Source organism: Chelonoidis abingdonii, chromosome 10 (assembly GCF_003597395.2).
Source record: "Chelonoidis abingdonii isolate Lonesome George chromosome 10, CheloAbing_2.0, whole genome shotgun sequence".
Taxonomy (NCBI): Eukaryota; Metazoa; Chordata; order Testudines; family Testudinidae; genus Chelonoidis; species Chelonoidis abingdonii.
In genome coordinates, this window is record NC_133778.1 from 6853925 (window position 1) to 6876327 (window position 22403).

At 54.0% G+C, this 22403-nt stretch overlaps 1 protein-coding gene across 1 annotated transcript in view; it reads left to right on the plus strand.

Moving 5' to 3' along the window:
* Positions 1-21966, plus strand: part of COL6A2 (collagen type VI alpha 2 chain) — a 46587-nt gene extending 24621 nt beyond the window's left edge. Inside the window, exons 15-28 of the mRNA XM_032769457.1 lie at positions 1118-1180; positions 1868-1930; positions 2965-3027; positions 3558-3620; positions 4153-4203; positions 5402-5437; positions 6973-7035; positions 7627-7689; positions 7987-8022; positions 8337-8382; positions 9227-9379; positions 10605-11057; positions 11365-11403; positions 20943-21966. Of these exons, the coding sequence (XP_032625348.1) occupies positions 1118-1180; positions 1868-1930; positions 2965-3027; positions 3558-3620; positions 4153-4203; positions 5402-5437; positions 6973-7035; positions 7627-7689; positions 7987-8022; positions 8337-8382; positions 9227-9379; positions 10605-11057; positions 11365-11403; positions 20943-21238 (1488 nt within the window). The 3' untranslated portion in view covers positions 21239-21966. The remainder of the gene's footprint in view (positions 1-1117; positions 1181-1867; positions 1931-2964; positions 3028-3557; positions 3621-4152; positions 4204-5401; positions 5438-6972; positions 7036-7626; positions 7690-7986; positions 8023-8336; positions 8383-9226; positions 9380-10604; positions 11058-11364; positions 11404-20942) is intronic.
* Positions 21967-22403: the final 437 nt, after the last annotated feature.

Genomic DNA, 22403 nt, shown 5'->3' on the forward strand with positions numbered 1-22403 from the left:
CCAGGCCGGCTCCCCAGCGAGGGGGTAAATCGGCACAGCTCCCTTTGGACCTGCCATGCCAGCTACCCAGCGGGGGGTAAATCGGCACAGTTTCCCGGCAGGGGGTAAATCAAAACAGCTTCTTTGAAGCCGCCAGGCCGACTCCCCGACGGGGGGTAAATTGGCACAGCTCGCTTTGGAACTGCCAGGCCGGCTCCCCAGTAGGGGGTAAATCAGCACAGCTCCCTTTAGAGCCACCCGGCTGGCTTCCTGGCGGGAGGTAAATCGGCACAGCTCCCTTTAGAGCTGCCAGGCCGGCTCCCCGGCAGGGGGTAAATCGGCACAGCTCCCTTTGGGGCCCTCAGGCCGGCTCCCCGGCGGGGGGTAAATTGGCACAGCTCCTTTGGAGCCACCAGGCTGGCTCCCCGGAGGGGGGTAAATCGGCACAGTTCCTTTGGAGCCGCCAGGCCGGCTCCCCGGCGGGGGGTAAATCGGCACAGTTCCTTTGGAGCCGCCAGGCCGGCTCCCCGGCGGGGGGTAAATCGGCACAGTTCCTTTGGAGCCGCCAGGCCGGCTCCCCGGCGGGGGGTAAATCGGCACAGCTCCTTTGGAGCCACCAGGCCGGCTCCCCGGCGGGGGGTAAATCGGCACAGCTCCTTTGGAGCCGCCAGGCCGGCTCCCCGGCGGGGGGTAAATTGGCACAGCTCCCCGGCGGGGAGTGAATTGGCACAGCTCCTTTGGAGCCGCCAGGCCTGCTCCCTGGCAGGGGGTAAATCGGAGTCATTCTGGTGGAGTCAGTAGACAAGTTCCAATGGCTGGAAGCTGACACTAGACAAAGTCAAGCTAGAAATAAAGCCCTGTTTTTAGCAGAGGGGAATTAACCATTTGTATCCCTGTGGGAGCTGCGGTGTGATGATTCTCCTAAGAAAATGTTCAGCCCTTACTTAACAACACACCCAACCGCTTCACCCCATGGGGCAGCGCAGCACAACGGGGCCTTGGGTGCTCTCTGCTCCCGTCCCGGGGCCACAAGCTGCCGAGGGAGAGGAAGGAGGAGTGAATGGCAGGCAGGGAGGGGGGACAATGCCGCAGCAGGTTATCTGAGTCCTGTCTCTCTGGTTGGTGTCTGTGTGCGCAGGGTCGTCGCGGAGACCCAGGGACAAAAGGCAGCCCAGGATCCAACGGGACCAAGGGAGAGAAGGTGAGTGCAGGGGCACCAGAGTACAGCAGGGGATGAAGTGCACAGCAGCCAGGCTGAGAGCAAGATGCTGCCTCCCAAGATACCTATGGCCCCAGTCTCCCCTCCTGCAGCCCCGGCAGGCAGCGAAGGCAGGCCAGGCTTGGCTGCGACACGCTTGCTCCTGCCAATCGGACAGTCGGGAGGCGAGCGGGCTGAGTGCAGGGGCTGAGCCGGGCTCTCCAAGCTCAGCTCAGAGAAAGGGGCAGCTCAGGAGGGAGGCATGGACGTGGGCTGCTTTCGGATCCATACCCTGAGAGACAGAGCCGTCCGTCCACCCCCACACAGGCCCTGGCCCCTGCAGTCATGGAGGGGGTCTCTGCAGTCATGGAGGGGGTAGAGGAATGCCCATATCATTCTAGCGACCCCGCTAGCAGACGCAGGAGCAGCTGGGGGAGGTGGGTGCTGCTCCACCTGGAGTCTGGGGGCCTGACCCGGGGCTGAGGGGACAGAGAGAGGGCAGTGATGGACGCTCCAGGCTGTGAGGGCGGCTGAGGACACCTTGCCCTTGCAGCACCCACCCCAAAGAAAGGAACTGGGCGTGGGCCTCTCCTGAGGTGGTGCCTGAGGCTGGGGGCCCTCGGCAGCTGAGACACGGCCCAAGGCAGCGCTGGACGGTGAGTGTGTCTTACAACCTTTTTCTGCCAACAGGGAGACCCCGGCCCCGAAGGCCCCCGGGGCCTGGCTGGAGAAGTCGGCAGCAAAGGAGCAAGGGTAAGCACCAATAACAGGCTTGGGGCAGGCAGCAGAGGGAATGGCCATTGACGCTCTCCCCAGCCCCCTGAGCTGTCTCCACAAAGCATGAGGAATATCCGCCCCCCAGTTCCTACTGCAGCATGTGTGCCCTTCCTCCAAGCCCCCAGCAGGCCCCTCTCTCCAACCCCATGGCTGTGCGAGAGCCAAGCTTGCCTGCTACGTGTCCCCTCGTGCCAACCACCATCACACAGGAGGGCTGCCCACAGGGCAGGAATCTGTCCAGATGCTGTGCACAGTCATGCAGGCAGGTCTCCCAGCCCTGAGGAGATCAGAGCCTGGTGTGGGAAGCCACATTTCCCTCTCCCCAATACCCACAGCCATGTCCCTGTAATCTGGGTGCTGGAGAGAGGTTTCTTTAACCCTTCCCTCCCTTTCCACAATGCCACAAACATGAGAACACCTGGCCACCTGCTGCCCCTCTTGTGCTTGGCCCCAGGATGGAGAGGCAGCTGCTTGAGGCTGCCCGGGGGGTGTCAGCTGGGAAGGAGCCGCCAGAGAGCCAGCCAGGGGTAGCCCAAAGCAGAGGAAGCGGGGAAGAGGCCCAGTGGCACTGCACCAGGCAGGAACGCTGAGCTAGGCCTTCCCTAGTAGCATAGCCCTGCCCAGGGAGCAGAGTTCAAATGCTGAGCACTTTGTCTCACTCCGGCAGTGTCGGCCGGGAAAGGGAACATTGCACTGTGTGCTCAGGCAGACGGCTCTGCCGTGAGATAGTCCAGTGCCAGGACAGCGTTCCTCGGGCAATCTGCACCCCCGGAGCAGCAGCAAGAGGCTTCTCCTGGGAGAGGGGACGCTAACAGCAAAGGGTTCCCCAAATGGGAGCCTAGGACTGCCCAGATGCCCTGGTTGACCCCACCCCATTCAATGCCCTGCTGCCAGTGGCACCTGCCCTGCTGGTGCTGCGTACACTCTGCACTGCCCATTAAATGCTGAGAGCTGGTGTGTGCCTGTCCGCTCACAGTGTGGTGACCTGTCTTCTTGCTTTGTTCCTCAAGGGCGACCGAGGACTGCCGGGGCCCCGAGGCCCGCAGGGTGTCGTGGGAGAGCCAGGCAGGCCTGTAAGTTTCCCAGTGATTGCAGAATAGTGAGTGACTTTGATAACAGCCCCCAGATTTTACAGAGAATGATATGAACGTCCATTCACCCTTCCTACCTCCCAGCAGTGGGGCCAGCATGTTTTACAGATGGGCACAGGGACTTGCCCCACAAATCGGTGTCAGAGCCAGGGTCAGAATCCAGGGCACATTCAGTGGCTCCTGCTGCTCTGCTCGGTCCGCTAGGCTGCACTCCCTCTCTCAGGCCTGACTTTCTGGTCACTTGGCCAGAGCTGCCCCTTTGCGCCCTGGTTTAGTTTGTGGTTAATTCCAGCGTCACTTGGTGGCAGGGGTGGTTTCCCCCTGGAACCCACTAATGCCAGAAGAGTTCGGTGCATGGGCCCTGCGGGGATGCGAGCAGCAATTGAAATGTGGAATTGTTCTGTGTTAGTTTAACCCCCCGTATCTCCCAAGCCATCCACAGCACCATCCCCTGGCCCAGTGTGCGATCGATGTCCTCTGCTTATCCTGCTCTCTCCCACGCTGTCTTGCAGGGATCTCGTGGGGACCCAGGTGACATGGGCCCAAGGGGAAACTCAGGGCCCCCAGGACCAAAGGTAAAGTCTAGACATATGTCCAGTGCAATAGAAAGAGGGGAATCAGCGGCTTCACCTGTATACTCCATGGGGGCAGTGAACGCCCCCACCTCAGTCTGCACCTCTAAGACCCACTCTGAGTTCTCACCTGCCCCCTCCAGCCGTGGCAGCTTAGTCCTTCCCCTGGCTAAAGACACGCTGGTGACACCTAGGTGAAGTGTCCAGGTCCACACCGCCTCCCTGTCCAAACTCTCCTCCTGTCAGGCAGCCCTGCTGTTTCTGGAAGGCTGGTGCTGTTGGTGCAGAGTCCTGTGCTGAAGTCATTACTGTCCTTGGCTTCTCTTAGCCCCATTCCTCTGCCTTACAAACGGGGATGCTCCTTCTAGAGTGCTCCAGCACCCAGCAGCTAGCTAAGTCAGTGACCCAAATGGAGAGATTGCGGGTGTGTCTTCTAGAGAAGAGAAACTCCCCGATTCACTGACGTCGCTAGCTCAGCACGTGCTGCATTTTAACGTTCTGGCTTCACTGAACCATTCTCTCTTTCCCCCCAAAGGGAGACCAAGGCAGACCTGGCTTCAGCTACCCTGGCCCCAGAGGACTTGGGGTACGTATGGCTCAGGCAGAGGCAAATTAAGCTTTTGTGGGGCCCTGGTTCAGAGCAAGTGGGGGACCCCTCCCCACCCCTTCTGCTTGCAGTCCCTCCCAGCCTCCAACCCCGCACTTCTGCTGGGGAAAGGGGGTTGGGTCGCAGGGGCTTCCCCTGCTGTCAGGCAGGAGTGCTGGGCAGGCGGAGCGGGTTGGGGCACAGGAGCGCCCATTTTTCTAGGGCCCCCCAATTGGCCAGGGCTCCTGGCTATGGGCCCTATTAGCCTAGTGGCTGATCACATTCATGTGGCTAAGCACCCATTCATGCCCGGCACACTAGCTGCTATGGCTTCAGCCGGCTGTGCAGGGGAAATCCCAGCTCTCCTGGCTGAGCCTTTTGAGAGAAGCAGAGGAGGGAGGTTTGGGGAGGAAGCCTTGTTGGAACCAGATCTGGAGAAAGGGAAAAGCCGCTGACCCAGCGATAGCACAGATGAAACCAGTGGGGAATCGTTCCCACGCAGCAGAGGGGCAGGCATGGAAGGAGCGGTGAGAGGCTGGCAGGAGGGTTCCACTGTCAGGATGAAGCCTTATTGCTCCCCGGAATAAGTAGGAACATAATAGTCCTGTTGGAGGGTCAGGTTCCCTCACACCCCTTTGAATTCAGTGCAATAAACCAGCATGTACGTGTTACGTATCCACTTCTCCCTGATGGATAAAGGTGGTGTGAGGAATGCAGGTCTGGTACCAGAGCCACCTGCTCTAAACACCCAGGCTGCATTGAATAGGAGACTGACTGGTCTGTGTGTTAAATAGCTGCCTGTGGATTATCCCAGCCTGAGCCAGCTGTGCGGGGTGCGGAGCAGTGCAGTGATATGTGTTCCCACCACAATTCGGCCGGGGAATCTTACCCTCTGCTTCCAGCAGTCAGCCACTCGCTTGTGGGGCTTCAGGGCCAGAGCCAGAGCCCCTCCGACTGCGGAAAGTCTCCCACTGACTCCAGTGGGCTCTTCTGGCTGGGCTGTCAGAGGTGCTAGGGACCTGCAGTCCCCACAGAAGTCCAGGGGAGTTGCAGAGGTTCAACCCCCTCCTAAAACCAGGCCACAAGTATGTTGGTGTATTATTTTGAAATGTGTCCATCACCATTGTCTCTGGCCACATGTGCAGCAAATTTCAATCCAGCACAAAACTGAAGCTAACTAACTTCTGTGTGTTCCCAGGGTGACAAAGGCGAGACGGGGCCACCTGGTCCAGAGGTAAGGGGTGTGTGGGGGGGGTGTATTTATGAGGTTATCGGTTTAACCACTGAGCTAAGCAGTTAGTTCCTGGCCTGTCAATGAGTGACAGAGGAACCCTGCACTGATGGGCATGGCTGACCTATGACCTGCCAGCAGCTCTGATGATCCCAGGGGGCTCTAACCTGCGGGCCTGGTGACCTGTGTCCTACAAGCAGCCCCATTGGTCCCAGGGGTCACTCATCTGGGGAAGAGTGTGCAGGACCTTGATCCATTTGGCTGGATTTAGCGGTGTGTGTACACACAGACACAGGGGTTAGTGTCACTATGTGCGCTGCCCTCTCTCAGCATATGCCTCCGGGGAGGATGCTGAGAAATAACTGTCTTCCAACCCTAGAATTGCCCTGGTACTAACAGACCTGTGTCCTCAGGGTGGCATCCAGCCTGGGGAGGGCCCTAGCAAGGTCCGCTTCCACCCCAGGCAAGGGGAGCTGGCACAGTGGCCATGCAGGGAGCCATGGCGTGTCCGGCCCCTGAGGTGGGGACTCTGTGTTGAAACCAAAGGGGTCATCCCTCAGGGAGTGCTGGGGCTGTGCCAGCAGAAGGGCCTCTGGACCTGTGCACAGGTGGCCAGGAACTCCCACTGAGAACCCTACAGTGGGACAGTGGCCCCAGCCGCCTCCTTAGGGACTGGTCCAGCCCATTGAATCACTGGGCGTCTGTCCCCGGCCTCCAAGGAGCCTTGGCCTGGCCCCTAGTGCCACATGTATGCCTCAGCTTGGGCTTGTTGTGGGCCAAGAGGGCTCCACCCACAGCAGTGGGCTACCAGGGGCATTTCTCTTCATCACAGAGCCCAGGCGCTGTGTGCTGGTGGTGGGCCGAGGGTGGTGCCAGGTGAACTATCCAGAGAAGCTAAGGACACACAGATATACAGTCAGTTATCTTCCTCGCCCTCACACTTTGTGTGTTGGTCATTCCAGGTCTGTACAGCGCCTAGCACAAGGAGGCACCAGTCCAGGGTGGGGCCTCTGGATGCTACCCTGGTAAACGCTGCAATCTAATGGTGATGCTCAGAGGCAGATAGCTACATGCTAGCAGCAATTACCGAGCCTCAGCTTGCCAAAAGCCCTACGTACTTCACAGTAATTACCCCTACATGGTGCGATTGACATGTGCTAGGCATATCTCCGTTCGGTGCAGCATTCAGCACTAGGGCTACACGTTAGCTGTCTAACTTCCGGTAGTAGTTAGTCCCATGCACAGGATCACCAAGCTCTCCCGTTGACACCCCTGGCCCTGGAGCTCTTCCAGGCATGTATTTTCAGAGTAGTAACCTGATGTTTCATAAAGCGTCCCCCTCTGAAATGAATGACTGGGAAAGCCAGACGTCTTCAGAAATCCCACTTCCTCTTCCCCACGCCCGGGGCTCCTTGACAACAGGCGACCTGTGCGCAGGCTGTGTTTCTGGGACAGGAGATCAGCCTGGCTAACAGCAGTGCAGCTTTCCCGGCACACGCTCTGGACTGCCATCACATCTCTCTCCCTTCTTTGAACAGGGTGGAAGGGGTGACCCTGGACCGAAAGGCGATCCTGGGAGGAAAGGAGACAAAGGGGAAGCTGTAAGTACACTGTCAGTGCTGCTCCCATATCCAGGCCCTGCTTTCCTGCCATGGGCAGGACACCCACGCTGGCAGAGGTTGAGGGGACGACATACGGACCCTGCTTTTCTGCACGTCTAGCCTCTGGGGCGCCTGGGTATGAGAGAGCCAGGTTAAAGTCCATAGAGCTCCCACCTGGCATTGCTGCTGCTCCCCAGCCTGGGCAATGCCAGTCTCTTTACACTGGGAGTGTAGCTGGGATCACAGTCTGGTTCAGATTTCTGGCTGGGGCACAAACTGGAAGCTTATGGGCCATGCCACTTGCAAGACCAGAGCACATCCTGCATGTGGCTGGATGCTGGACGGGTTGCGTACCTGGCCCCTTAGCGCACCTGGCCCCCCGTACCAGGAACACGGTATTTGCAGTGAGATCTGCCTGAGTACAGCACAGCCGCTCCCGTGGCTAGGAGCTAGTGTCCAGCAGGAGAGGCAAGGCCCTTGCAGTACTCAGCTGGGGTGTTGATGGCCAGGGCAAGTGGGGGGGGGGCTCTTACTTCAGCAGTATCACCCATGTCATGCCTGTCAAATTCATTCCTTTTCTCTTCCTGCCAGGGTGACCTCCCCCCCTCCGGCCAACCCGGCCCCAGAGGTGAACCAGGCAAAAAGGGCGACGAGGTACCGTACCGTGGCACTGTCAGATCGGTTGCGCCCAGCTGCTCCCTTTCTCCCTCCATCTTATTTGTGCTTGAAGCCGCTAGGCTGAGGAAGCCCTGGTAGGGCCTCCCCCTGCCAGACTGGCAGGGGGCTGCTCCCTTGTAGGCCAGCCATTAATGATTCCAGCTAGGCACTCTGGGGCTGTTACCGTTCCCCTGCCTGCCAGCGCCTGCGTGAATCCAGCCCCCGCAGGCAGCTGTGACTAGATCCCAAAGGTAAGTCAGGAAAGGACATGACACAGCTGTGTTCTTCTTACAGGGTGACCCAGGCCCACCCGGAGATCCTGGCCTAACCGTAAGTAGAGGCAGGTTCCTAATTACCTCCCACTGATACAGCTGGGGGGCGGGGGCATGACGCCCACCCAGGGACGGTTCCCCTGCAGCATGCTGAGTGGGACTGAGACTCCAAGGCAGATCCTGCTCTTGGTGCCAGGGATGCAGCTCTGGCTGGACTCACCCCGCAGCACAGAGCAGCAGGAGAGCGGTGTGGGACTGAGGAAGGGAATGCAGAAGGGAAGCTGTGTTGCAGGCCGGGAATGGTGGGGACACTCCCACCCTACAGGCAGGTTGGCACTCACCAGCGCTCTGCTTCTTGTGTTTTGCTGGCAGGAATGCGATGTGATGACCTACGTGAGAGAAACCTGCGGCTGCTGCGGTCAGTCCAATGCTCTTCTCTTTGGGGGCTCGGTCAGCGCTGAGCAGCCTGGCTCTGAACCCGGAGCATGCTGTGTGTCCCTTGGGGGTCCCTCCCCAGTCATCCCCCTCTGCACCTGTGGTATTAGCAGGAAGGTCGTACATGGCAACCCTCGCCCCAGGAGAGGGCCAGCTCTCCCCCGTGTGCCACAGATGGCTGCAGAGTTGGGGCAGAGCAGGACTCTCATGGGTTTGCTCAGACGGTATTGTCTGCATGCACAGCTGCTGCCCCTTGGCACCGTCTGTGCCGAGCATGCCCTGCCTGTTGGGGCGATGGAATTGCCAGCAGAACACAGACCCACTGCTCAGACTCAGGGAAATAACGAAACTCCTGCTGGGCCTGACCATCCGCTGCTCGCTGCCCTGCATGCTCCACCATCGCGGCGGTGAAGCTGCACAGGCGGTGTGAGACAGCCCAGCCGGTCTCTCTGCTCTCCCAGCAGAGGTGCCACAGACAAGCATCAGGGAATGGTGGGTCGCAGCCAGTCACAGCCTTCCCCTGCCAGGGACAGGGACTGAGTCCCTGCTAAGCTGGGTGGGTAAAGGGCTGGATAAATCTCTCAGGTCTGCAAACTCAGATAAGGCTAATGAGCATCCAGCCACGTGCCACAGAGCATCAGCTTAGTTTCCTCCCGAGGTGTCCAGCTGCCTGTGGATGGCTTCACTTTCCTTCGGGTAGGATGGCAGGGACCTGATGTGGGATCTTCCCATGGGTGCTCTCCCATGTGATGGAGGCCCTCCCTGCGATCTGGGCAGGCCCTGCTGGCCTTGTCCCCCTGTGATCCATTCCTCTCTCCCATCTGCAGACTGCGAGAAGCGCTGCGGTGCCCTGGACATCGTGTTTGTCATAGACAGCTCCGAAAGCATCGGCTACACCAACTTCTCCCTGGAAAAGAACTTTGTCATCAACGTGGTCAGTCGCCTGGGCTCCATCGCCAAGGACCCCAAGTCAGAGACAGGTGAGGGGTGCGGGTGAGCAGTGCTGTGGGGCTGAGGGAAAGACAGATGGGGCTCTTGGACCCCCATCTCTTAACCACCCGCTCTAAGCAGGGCCGACTCTAGGCACCAGCGTTCCAAGCATGTGCTTGGGGCAGCACCTTTCAAGGGGCAGCACTCCATTCTGTGTCCCTGGCTCCCGCGTTAAATGAGCAGGAGTCACTCCACTATTATATGTAGGTTAAAGGTCACAATAAAATCGGTGGGAAAACCAAATGAGGGGAAAGGTCAGCAGCTCATAACTGAGGTAATGGAAATTGGTGGGACGGCTAGGAATGTTGGCATGTGTCCCAGCGTGCCTGGAACGTGGGCATGTGCAGGAGGGAGATTTTGGCAAAGGTGCCTAGACAGTTCTGACAGGACAGTAGAAAAGTCAGCGTGGCAGTGGGCAGCCAAAGGTGTCGGGAGGCTGGACGCTGACAGGAGAGAAGAAAGAAGCTTGCTGGGTGGCCCATTGACATCAGCCGCAGAGGGAAGCAGAGAGAGAGAGAACTCAGGAGAACGAGTCAGCAAGTGGAGTAAATGTGTCAGACAACACTAGCACGTTGCGTAGGGCAGTGGGAGTATGTGTGTGTGTGTGTGCAGGTAGGTTAATAAAGATGGATGTGTGTGTGTTGATTGTAAAGACAACATTCACATGTAAGATTTAAAGAAGTGTTACCACTTGCGATCAGCAGCCTGGGAGAGATGGGTCAGCTGTCATAGAGCGCAGCTACTTGGGAGCATTTCAGACTGTAAGGCAGTGTGATTTGGGGTGCTCTTTGGCTTCATATTACAGATTTATGTTTTAGAACAGCAATAAGAGATGGGGGGTTAGATTATTATTGTTTTAGGGATTGTTCTGTACAAGAATACGGGTTGTTTTCTATTGTTCAGAGCCCGAGAGAACTGGAATTGTGTGTTGTTTTGCAACACCATGACAGCACTTTGACCATGTGGAACCATTCTGTCTTTCAGTGCTTGTCACTGGTGCAAGTCATTTGCATGCATGATGCAGCGTGGCTGTGTCATGATGTCACATGTGATGCTGCCATGCAGGGGTCCGGAGCGATGGTGCCCTCTCCAGACAGTTTGGCATGTATAGTGTGGTGCCAGTGTGTGCCATGCATAGGGAACACATCCCAGTGAGCTGGGGGAGGGCGCCACAGGAGTGAGGATGGCAGGGTGTGACCATCTGTCTCCCTGCAGGTGCCCGGGTCGGGGTGGTGCAGTACAGCCACGAGGGGACGTTTGAGGCCATCCAGCTCAACGACGAGCGCATCAACTCGCTGTCCAACTTCAAGGAGGCGGTGAAGCGTCTGGAGTGGATTGCCGGGGGCACCTGGACACCCTCTGCCCTGCAGTTTGCCTACAACAAGCTCATCAAGGAGAGTAAGCGAGAGAAAGCCCGTGTGTTTGCCGTGGTGATCACAGACGGGCGCCACGATCCGCGGGACGATGACAACAACCTCCGGGCCTTCTGCCAGGGAGATGTGATTGTCAACGCCATCGGCATCGGAGACATGTTCAACCAGCCAGACCAGGATGAGACCCTGCACTCCATTGCGTGCAATGATCAGCAGCACGTCCAGAAAATGAAGCTCTTCTCGGAGCTGGTGGCTGAGGAATTCATTGACAAGATGGAGGACGTCCTCTGCCCAGGTCTGCACCTGCCACCCTGGCTCAGTCACCGTGCAAGGCTGGGGCTGGGGTGCGAGTTGGTCGGTTGTATGCAGCACACAGTGCTATACCACTGGATAACAATGACTGTAGCTGGGTCAGTTACACTGGAGATCACATCTCCCTAGTGCAGATCAGCACAGCTGTCTCTTCCCCAACCGGAGAGCAGAACCCCATGGGCAGCACCCACCCCTATGTGTGTCCTCGCCCACCACGGAGCAAGAGGCCTAGTCTGCTGCTGAGATGGGGCGGCACCATTTCACTAGCTGCTCCTTTGTTCTCGTTTCAGATCCACAGATCGTCTGCCCGGAACTGCCCTGCCAAACAGGTAAAAATAACACCAAACAGCTCCATACCTTGCGTGCCGCGCAGTAGTGGGTGGGTGGGGAACAGCAGCCTCTCCATCCATGCAATACCCCGGCGGGGGCAGAGAAGGGGGCTGTCACTTTATCTCAAGAGAGGCCCCAATTTCCATCCCCCCCCCGCACTTTGGCTGTCTGGCTGAGGGCTCTCCACAGGCAGGTACATGTGTGCAGTACAGCCATGCTCAGCCCCTCTCCCTTCTCCTCATCCCAGTGAAGATGGCACCGAACCTAAACCCCAGATCCTAAACCCTCATGGGACCTGGCAGGGCTTGGAATCCAAATCCAGGAATGAACTGCTCACGAGCCGACCCCCCAGAGCCAAAGTCCCCACCCTTCGGAAATCCTGCCCTGTGGCACTGGGCATTCCCTGGGACTGGGCGGGCAGTACAGCGGAAGTCTACGGCTTCCCGTGGAGACTTGGCTCGCACTGGCTGTACTGCAATGAACTAGTAACACCGAGTTGGGTGCAAAGGGGCCACGTGATGAGGCGGGACAACCCTGTGGGGTGAGAGAGGCAGGTGCTGCTTGGTGCAGATCCCAGTACTTGGACCACGTTCTGCTTGTGAAGTGTTAAAACTCCAGCCTCGGCTACTATTGCTAGCATAGAAAGTGCAACGTGTCTGTCTGCAGACCTGCCAGTGAGCTCTGTGCAGCTTGGAAGCTTCTCTTTCCCTAACAGAAGTTCGCCCAATAACAGATATTACCTCACACTCCCTCTCTATCGAACTAATCATAGACCCAGTGTTTGGCGATAGGCGAGTCATGCAGGTTACCGTGGGTCATGCAGTGTTGCCAATACTTGCGATTTAGTCGTGAGTCTCACCATGTTGTTTTCCGAAAGCCCCAGCTCCACAAGTCAGGTGACTGTGGGATCTCAACTTACATGGACTAGAAAGTGACTTGTTTAAAAATCAATCTGTAGAGCAAGCCTGGAAAGCAGGCCCCCTGCAGGCCGAGGAAGCAGAAGAAAAGCAAAGGAATCCCAGTGTTTTATCTCTTTAAAATCTCATGATTTTTCAGCCAGTCTCATGACACTGGGGGCCCTGACTTGTGAATCTGGAGGCAGGACTGAGGAGGGATTGCAGGGAGCTCCGTGCTGTGCCCTATGACAAGGGTTGTCCTGGAAAGCCATGTGTAGGGAGCTCTCCTTCCCTACTGCCCTGGGGGAAATACTGTGCAAGCTTCTTTAAAGAGAACCCTCTTCCAGTCTGCCCAGCCTCCCTCTCTGGGGCAGACTGACCAAGGACTGCCAGGAGGAGGAAGAGATGGCAGCTGGCAAAGCCTTGAACAGGGAAGAGAGTGGAATTTTTCACCTTGTGATGAAAGTGCCAACCTGCTGTCCAGGGCCAGAGAAGGGGCTAGCTGGGGACCCTCCCCTCCTGCTGATCTGCTGCTGTGCGTCAGCGCTGACCGCTCCGGCTGCTGCAGCCTCACCTGTCTTGAGCAGCACCTGACAGTCGTTTCAATCGGTGTGTTGTGCACGAATATTCAGTCAGGACTGTGCAAACCCCACTGACTCCTTTCACTGACTCAGGTTTAACCCTGCGCTGCAGAGCTGAGCAGCTAGCCCTGAATGCGGCACCTTCCCACTGAATTAGGGGCTCTGGACAATGCACTCCAGCCTCACGTCTGATGCAGTCATACCCAGCTGCTTTGAATTTGGATCTGGACAGATCTCAAAGGATGCAGCAGCCTGCTCTTCCAGCCACTGCTTTATCATAGGCTGCGCCAGGCGTCCGTGCTTCAGAGCCCTGCTTGTGCTTAGCTGCAAGGTCAGACTGGCAGTGGGGTGGGCGCAGTGCCATGAGGGCAGGATTGATTTGTAAAGAGAAACCATGCAGGGCAGCGTCACTGGCACTTGGAACAGCAGCATGTTCGGGTTCTGCTCAGTCTCTGCCAAGCGTCCATCAGGAGATCCCAGGCCCAGGCGAACGTGGCCTTTGTCACACAGCAGCTCTCGGCCATTCTCATTGCGCATGCCAGGTACGGCACCGCTTAGAACCACTTCTCTTTTCCTACACTGCATAGGGCTGGATCAGAAACCCCTGGGGGGCCCTGTGGGGAGACAGGCCACTCTAAAAGCAGAATTCCCTCACCCAGGCCTTAGCCTGGGCAGGGCTCAGCCTGCACCCACCGAACACGCCAGTTGTAGAACGACTTCTCCCTGGAGTGGTGGCAGAGAAAGCGTAGCCCTGGCGGTGATGGGTGGTGTTGCTTTGCTCTGGGTGGGTGGAATTCCCACTGGGCTGGGGAGTGAGTGGGATCAGCTCACTGCCAGGCTGCGTGTGACATCTGGCAATGTCCGGCCGGGTTTGGCCTGGGAGGAGCCAGACTGTGCTAGAGGAGCCCAGCAACGGGCAGCGTAGGCGAGCTGAGGACTTGGTAGTACGTGGCTGCAATGATGCGGTGGGCTCTGCTCCCTTCTGACCTCTCTGCCGTGTGGCTGAAAGCTGTGTCCGTGCTGAGCTCTGAGAAGCCGCATGTTACCTGGGATATGTGAGATGTGTATGTGCCACCCACCCCTCAGACGAGTCAGTGGCCAGCCAGGGCCTGGAGCCAAATGCAGACAGGCCTGGCCCGGGGCCTCACTAATACCAACCCCTGAGTTTTACAGAGCACTTGTCAGCAGCAGGCCTCAACACACTCACACTCTCTAATGGCTTTCCCCCCCGCTCCAAGGCAGGGCAGGGCAGGGCTGGCAGACCCTGGGCAGGTGGGGGCTGGCACTGAGAGGCTGCGTGTCTTGCCCAGGGTCACACAGCCAGATCTGTAGCAGGGTGGGAATTGGCCTCAGTGTAACAATCTTGGGGTTCATTAAACGTCCAGCCAGAGAATGAGAAACGAATAAAACTTGTAATAAAACAAACTAAAGAGCGTCTGAGGTGATGTGCTGTGCACAGCTACACTGGGTTCTCCACCCCAGCCTCCCGGGCACCTCTCTAAATTCCTGTATTTATCATACTGTCCCTTATGATGGAGCATCTCTAAATTATAATCTTCCACAAACATGTCTCTATATCGTCCTCTTAATGAAAAACAAAAATTAACTCTTTATATACATATCTATTAACAGCTAACAACTATCTAATAACACATGCATTAAATTCTCAACCCATCTAGTAGGTTTCCATAAACCCAATGTGTCCTCTCCCTCAAGAGGAGAGGTTACCAGCACAGCACTCTGGAATAGCAGCAAAGAGTCCTGTGGCACCTTATAGACTAACAGAAGAGCGTCTGAGGTGATGTACTGTGCACAGCTACGCTGGGTTCTCCACCCCAGCCTCTCAGGCACCTTCTGTTAGTCCATAAGGTGCCACAGGACTCTGCTGCTTTTACAGATCCAGACTAACATGGCTACCCCTCTGATACTTGACACTCTGGAATGAGTCTTCACAACTTACTTTTCTCAACTACCCCTTCTCCAGGCAGGTTAGCATGTCTGAGTCTTTCAGGACTCCCTCTCCAATTTTCTCAATATCAGTCTTTTCTTTCCTTAGAGTCTGAGTCATTTTCTTGTTCCTTAACAGTTTCTCCTTTCTCTGATGATAATAAAGGATCAGTCAGATGGGAAATGCCAGAGTCCACCTCAGCTGTCAGTGTGGTGGAACTTTCTGAGATTACTCGTAGATCCCTTCAGTTATGCCAAAATGTGTCCCCCTGGCTATCCGGACTACATAAAACCTTGGACTCAGTTGTCTTTAATGGAACCCCTTTGGCTCCAAGTATCAGAGGTGTGATTCCTCAGGCACACGCTGTCACCTGGGTTAAGAGATGGGAGCTCACTGGCCCTTTTGTCAAAATTAGATTTCTGCTTTTCTTTCATTTCCATATGATTTCATTGATATGAGATTTTAGCAAGTTAGCAGTGGTTGGTACATTAGATCTTAGCCTTCTTCCCATTAACAGCTCAGCTGGAGAAAAGTCATTCTCCAGAGGTGCACTTTGGTAAACCAATAACACTTTACACCAATCACCCCCACTGGCAAAAATCTTTTTCATAAGGTTCTTCACTGTTTGTAGAGACTTTTCCACAAGTCCATTTGATTGGGCGTAATTTTGACGATGTTTTGAGATGAAAATATCAGTCTAGGGCAAATTGACTAAAATCTGCAGCTCATTATCACTAAAGACTTCACCTGGAATTCCATGTGTGGAGAATATTCCCTTCTGTGACGAAGTGGGACTGTTCTTAAAGTTTCCCCTGAATACTGTGTGGGTGCCTCAGTTTCCCCTATGCATTTCTTAAGTCTCCAGTGTGCATAAATGGCCGACCCTCTGTATCCTGGCAACAAATGGCTGGGGCCCTTCCCCCCTGCAAGGGAATAGCTAAAGATGAACAAAGAGATCAGGTGACCTCCTGGCCCAGGAAAGAGACAAAGGCCAGAAAGGAGGGGCTGGAGGGGGTTTCAGTTGGGAGCTGGCTGGAGACGAGGAGTGAGGGCGGATGGGGTTGTCTGCCTCGCTGGGCCCCAAAATGGACCTGACTGAGGGGTCCTGTTCGCTGTACCTACAAGCTCTGTTTTAGACCGTGTTCCTGTCATCTAATAAACCTCTGTTTTACTGGCTGGCTGAGAGTCACGTCTGACTGCGAAGTGGGGGTGCAGGACCCTCTGGCTTCCCCGGGACTTGGTGGACTCACTGTAGGAAGTGCACGGAAGGGCAGAGGATGCTGAATGCTCCAAGGAGAGACCCAGGAAGGTGAAACCGTGTGAGCTTCTTGCCCTGAAGACAGTCTGCTCCAAAGGAGAGGGGGCTCCCCAACGTCCTGACTGGCTTTGTGGGGAACAGTTCCAGACCATATCCCAGGGACTGCATGACACCTTCATGCCGGCTATCACTGATTTACTGTTAGTACTGTGCAGCATGCACATTTCTGGCAATAGAGACTAATCTGTGACTATTAAATAATCCTTTGATTGCCAGGTAAATAAGTCAGGACGAACCTTCTCATGAGGCCTTTGTGGAACTGAGTGAGGTCTCAGTGGTTCTGCCTGTTGCCTTGGCTTCTTCAAGCATGAAAAGCAGCTTCCTACCACATTAGTAATGTCATGGTTGATCCGCAGCCAATACAGCACCCCTCGTGCTCACTGTTTGCACGTCTCAATTCCTAAATGACCCTCATGGATCTTCTCTGGCATTTCTTTTCAGAAACTCACTGGAATTACAGGCTTACTGCCCTTGAAAACCACCCCATCTATCACAGAAAGTTCATGTCTGCACTTCCAATAGTCTCTTATACTTGGACAGCAGCTGCTTATTTCTTCAGGCCATGCTTTAATTATCACATCTTTAAGGATCCTCAATTATTCATCTTTCTCCATTTCCCCTCTTGTTTGTTGCAGCTTCCTGATAGCCATTGGAACTGACTTTATAATCGAATCTACATAGGCTTGCAAAAGTGCATCTGCAGTGAACATGAATTTACTGGGAATGTAGGTCACAACCAAATCATACGTTTGCAGCTTTATCGTCATGCTTTGAATCATTAAGGTGCAGTCATTTAACAGTTTGCTAAATAACACTATCCAGGGCTTGTGGTCCATTTCAACTTCCGCTGCCTGGCCATAAATCTACTGATTGAATCTCTCACCAGCAAACAATATTCCTAAAAGCCCCTTCTGGATCTGTGTGTATCTGGTTTCTACTTCAGTCAGTGATTTGGGTGGATATGCCACTGGTTGCCAACAATATTCCTCATGCTTCTGTAGAATCACTGCACCTAACCCAGACTATGAAGCGTTTCTCAAATTTTAATAGGTCATCCTGGTGCATAGAACTGGCTCTTGTAACGTTTGTTTGTTTGTTTGTTTTTAAATCTTCCCATGATTCCTCCTGTTCTGCACTCTGATTTTTATTCTCTAGAAGTTTTCTCAAAGCTGCTACTTTGGGAGATAGATTAGGTATGAACTTTCCAAGATAATTAACCATTCCCAGGAACCATTGGACATCTTTCTTTGTGTGGGGACGTGGCATCATTTCAATGGCTGAAATCTTCCTCTGATCAGTTTTTACACCTTCATTGGAAATAATGTCCCCAACAAAAGTTAGTTCTGTAACCCCTAAAACACATTTCTCCTTATTTAATTTGAGGTTTGCAGCTCTAGTTGCATCTAGGACATCCTGAAGTCTATAATCATGTTCCTCCCTAGTTGAGTCCCAGATGAGGATGTCACCCATTGAGGTGTCAACGACATTGTTTCCATAGATCATCTGTATGGTCTTGTGGTACTTTCTGGCGCTGAAGCCAAGCCAAAGGGTAAGCGTAAGAATCTGTATCTTCCAACTGAGGTATTTAATGTGCGTAGTTTTGAGCTTTCTTGGTTAATTTTAGCTGCCAAAATCCTGAGGATGCATCCAATATACTGAAATATTGAGCATTTGCAAACTGAGCCATAATCTCTTCTCTGGTTGGTAGTTTGACATGTTCTCTTTTTATAGCCTTGTTGAGGTCTCTGGGATCTAAGCATATGCAGAGCAGGCTGTTACTTTTTCTCCACAATGACTAGGGAGCTCACCCATTGTGCTGGCTCCTCAATTTTTTGTATTACTTTCATTGCTTCCATCTTTGCAAGCTCAGCCTTGAGTTTATCACAGAGTACAAACAGCGCCTTTCTGCATGGATGGACAACTGGAGGGATCTGCTTGTTTGTCTGGGATTCTGTGTTCACCCTGCAAACAATCCAACCCTTGAAACAGATCACAATATTCCCAAACTAATGCCTCATCATCAAATTCAGTGGGATCTTGTAGAGAGAGAACAACTGATCCTGTAGTTTTACAGATTGAGTTTCTCACATGCAGCCAGGCCTAAAGTTGGTGTCTCCTCCTTTGGCACTACAATGAAAAAGAGCCTGTACGTGTTGTTTTTATGGCTGATGCTACCAGTTCACATCCCTTTCACTGGTATATTTGTTCCAGAATAACCAGTGACTTTTATTTTTATTGGTCCTAGTTCTGGTCTTATTTTTAGTCTCTCATAATCTTGTCTGGACAGAATATTAACCTGAGCTCCTGGGTCCTGTGTCAGAGGAATAATTGCTCCATTCACCGTCATAGTCAGTATCCAGTCCCTCTCATCAGGCTTGCTAGATCCCAGCATGCCTGTGGAAAAAATCCTCAGCCAGATTGTCTTTAACTGAATGCACTTGACTTTTGTGCAGTTGGGATCTGCAGCATTTTTCAAAATGATTATTTTCCCCACATTTATGACCATTTCCCAACTGTCTAGGGCCATGCTGGGATCCACAACTTCCACATGACCGTCTGTACCCAGCCTTCAGATAGACTTGGTTTTCATAGCAAGTGGTTCCACTCTTTGATTGGACCTATTCTGGCTAGCTGCCTTTGTACTTAGTACATGGGGAACCTCTTCTGGTAAATTCAGCTCTCTGACTCGTGCTTTCAGAGTTTCTGCTGCCCTGTGTATCTGGAGAGGTTTTTCTAAAGTTAAGTCTCCTTCACAGAGAAGTTTCTCTCTTAGAATCATTGGGGGCATTAAAGACAATGTGGTGAGCGGCCAGAGTCTCTGGTCAGAGATAATGTTTCCTTAATTCTGTGACATATGTCTATTAACATCCTCAAGGGCTTTTTGTTTGGTTTGGTTTGGTTTCGTTTGGGTTTTTTTGCATGCATGTAAAAACGATGTCTCTCTCAGAGGTCTCATTCCTTTGTGGCTTGCAACGTTCCTCAAATGTAGTCAGTATTTTACTTAACGTCATACTTCCACTGTCTCCAAACTTTAAGTCGTTATAACTATCCAGTGCTTCCTCCCCAACAACACACAGAAAGATTGATGATTTCACTTTATCACTTTTCTCAACTGCCTGAATCTCTGTCTGAATTTTTTCCAGTTCTCTGCAACTTTGCTGGACAATGACAGACTGGATGGAGGTTGCAACATATCCATTTTTGGCTTCTTATCCCTTCTTAAGCTAGTCGAGCTATGGTTGTGCTTAAAAAACACATTCACAAGTCTTGGTTCTTCTCTGTTTGCTGCTCCACCTGCTCCCCTTGCCTCTGCTTTCAGTTTCAAACACAGGAGTTAACCTCACAGTGAGGGCTGTCTCCTCATTCGGCACTTCTCACGCCCTGTAATGATCCTGGGGTTCATTAAACAACCAGCCAGGGAATGAGAGAGGAATAAAACTTACAATAAAAGAAACTGGAGCGGTCTGGGCACACCTACACTTACTCGGGTTCTCCACTCCCACTTCCAGGGCACCTCTCTAAATTCCTGTATTCATCATACTATCCCCTATGAGAGAATGTCTCTAAATTATAATCTTCCACAAACATGTCTCTACACTCAGGTCTCCAAAGTGGTAGGCCAGCCTGCGCACAGTCCCTCGGCATTGCAGAGCCAGCCCTGTAAGGAGCCTAGCTGCATACTGCCCCCAGGGTACATCGCCCAGAGGAGGCAGCCCATGGAGCCAGCCAGGACCGCCCAGAGGATTCAGGGAGCCTGGGGCAGGGCCAAATTGCCGCCAAAGAATGAAGTGGCAGCAGTAGAGCTGCGGCACTTGTACTCACCGGGCAGCACCTGCTGCCAAAGTACCACTGAAAACCCGGAGTGGCTCGCGGGGCCCCTGCGGGGCCCAGGTCCTGGGGCAGATTGCCCCACTTTTTCCCTCCACCCAGGGTGGCCCTGCAGCCAGCTGTATCGCACCTATTCCCCACAGGCATAGGAGGCCCGAAAAGGTTTCCGCCCCCCAGCACTGCCAGTTCCCCAGGGCAGCTGGGCCGAGCAGGAGCCCCAGAGCCCCAGGCCCTTCCCATGCACAGGGCTGCCCTTGCTGGAGAACAATGTATTTATTGCTTTGGGGCCCACGCTCAGCATGTGGGGCTGAGCACAGAGCCCACCTGAGCTGAGGTAAAGGCTGGGGTGGAAACCATGTTAAACTCTGTGGGCCTAGGGGTGCCCTTCTAACTCAGGCAACCAGCCACTTCAGATGAGCGCTGATTGGAGTTTCAGGGAGCAGGCTCAGTGCCGTGCAGGACTGTAGCCTGTGTTCCTGGGGTGGTTTCTCATGGAAGCATCGTTAGCTGCCCGTGGCTGTGCCCTGAAGCACTCTGTTGAGTTCTGCATGGATTGGCTCTGGAAATGCTCCAACAGCTGCCCAGAAACAACCTGGCAAACCCTGTCTGCTGCCAGCTGACCCCTTGCTCAGAGGGAGGTCGGACACTTTCCTTCTTCAGCAGCTCTCCCCATAGCGGGAGGTACAGGAGGAAGGAGGGGACATGCATCAATAGCTATGTAGAAGCTTCATACATTTACTGCAAATCCTCTTCCAAGTACTGTCTAAGGGCCCAATCCAAACCCCATGGGAGGCAACAAGCAGCTCTCCCTTCACTTTGTGAGACAGGGCTGCAGTGGAGCTTCCAGGCTTTGGTCTTTGCTTGTCCCTCCCATGCTGGCTGTAATTCCTACAGTGCAGGGTGCATAAGAGAACTGAGCAGCGGTGCTAGCAAGCCCTGAAAATATTCTTTTGACGCTCACTTGCAGATGGCAGGAACCTTGGGAATGCAAACCCACTTATTTTCCGCCCCATGGAAGAGGAGGTCAAGATACATTTCCCCTACACCAAAGAGTCAATCGCCCAGTTCCTAAACTCTACGCGGGAAATCCAGGACCCCGGCATGTACAGCCAGCTGGTGGCCACTTTGGCCTATACCGCCGAGAACGCCAAGTTTGCCACTGGACATGAGCGGCAGGAGTGGATTGACCTGTTCATTGACACTTTTAAGATAGTGCACAGTGAAATTGTGGGGGATCCAGAAACCGTGCTGGCGCTCTGCTGAGCTTTGCACTAGGGACAATGTACAAGGAATGGCCGCTAAGCTGGAGCAGATGCTCTTGGGAAAAGCAATGTTCCCTGTAAACAGTGCCTCTAGGGAATTCCCCTGAGGGCTGGGTACCATGATGGACGCATTGAGCTTAGGAGGAGCCCAGAGAATCTTGGTTGCTCCCAGCCAGTGGCAGGGGTGATTCTCTCCAGCGTGGCTGCCAGAGCAGCATGGTGCATGTTCCCAGAAACCAAGAGATGCTCCTGCTTCACCCACTATCTCTGCAGCACTTTTTAAGGGAACATTGGGTGCTTGCAGAGGAGCTGTCCTGTCCTGAAGAGACACTCTTATTCTGGCCTTCTAAACATGCCAAGCCTACAATGATAGACTAGCTTGTCAAATAGCCCTCGTGGATCCCACCTGGGCTCTGTGGCAGATGCAAGGAGATTGCTTGCTGATGTGTACCTGAGGGCCAGAGCGAGCCCTTTCTCAGCGATGGGTGTAGGGATGTGTGCTAACATGTGTCTCTTTTCCTACGTAGCTTTTGTTCTGATTGTCCTCGAATTTTCTCCTGTGTTCTTTTTTTGTGTTAACTAACCGGGCTTTCATGGGGTTATGCCAGCCCCGAGAGAGGCCAGGCTCCCAAGTGAGAAGCCCCAGCACGCTTCCCCCTTTGCTATAATCACAATGTTTAATCACTCAACTTGAGCTGTAACTTGTGCTATTAAAGAAAAGACAGCAGTGTGAGTGGTTCGGGGTGGGCCCCCTTTGTGTCTCCGTTGGCCTTTGCTGGAAAACGCCCTTGTCTCAACACGTGCCGTGTGTCTTTGTCTGATTGTCATTGTGCCTGCATGTCATGTCATACTTGACTTGCTCTTCTCACTGTCCTACAAGCCACATGCATAGTCCTAGGCAGGAAAATACAGCACATTGGAACGAGGAGCTAGAAGCTGTTAGCCAGTGCCCGCGCCGTTCTGAAGTATAATAATGTACCATACACGTGTAAGGAAATAGGTGTAAATATGCTGTAGTTCTGTGCCTGGGAAGTTTCTAACCAGCTGTGTACGCAATTCAGAGACATTATAGTCCCATCGTGTGAGCCATGGTCATTATAACCTGCTCCAAGGGACCACATGGGAAGAGTTTCAAAGGCACCTAACTCCTATTGACTTTGAAAGAG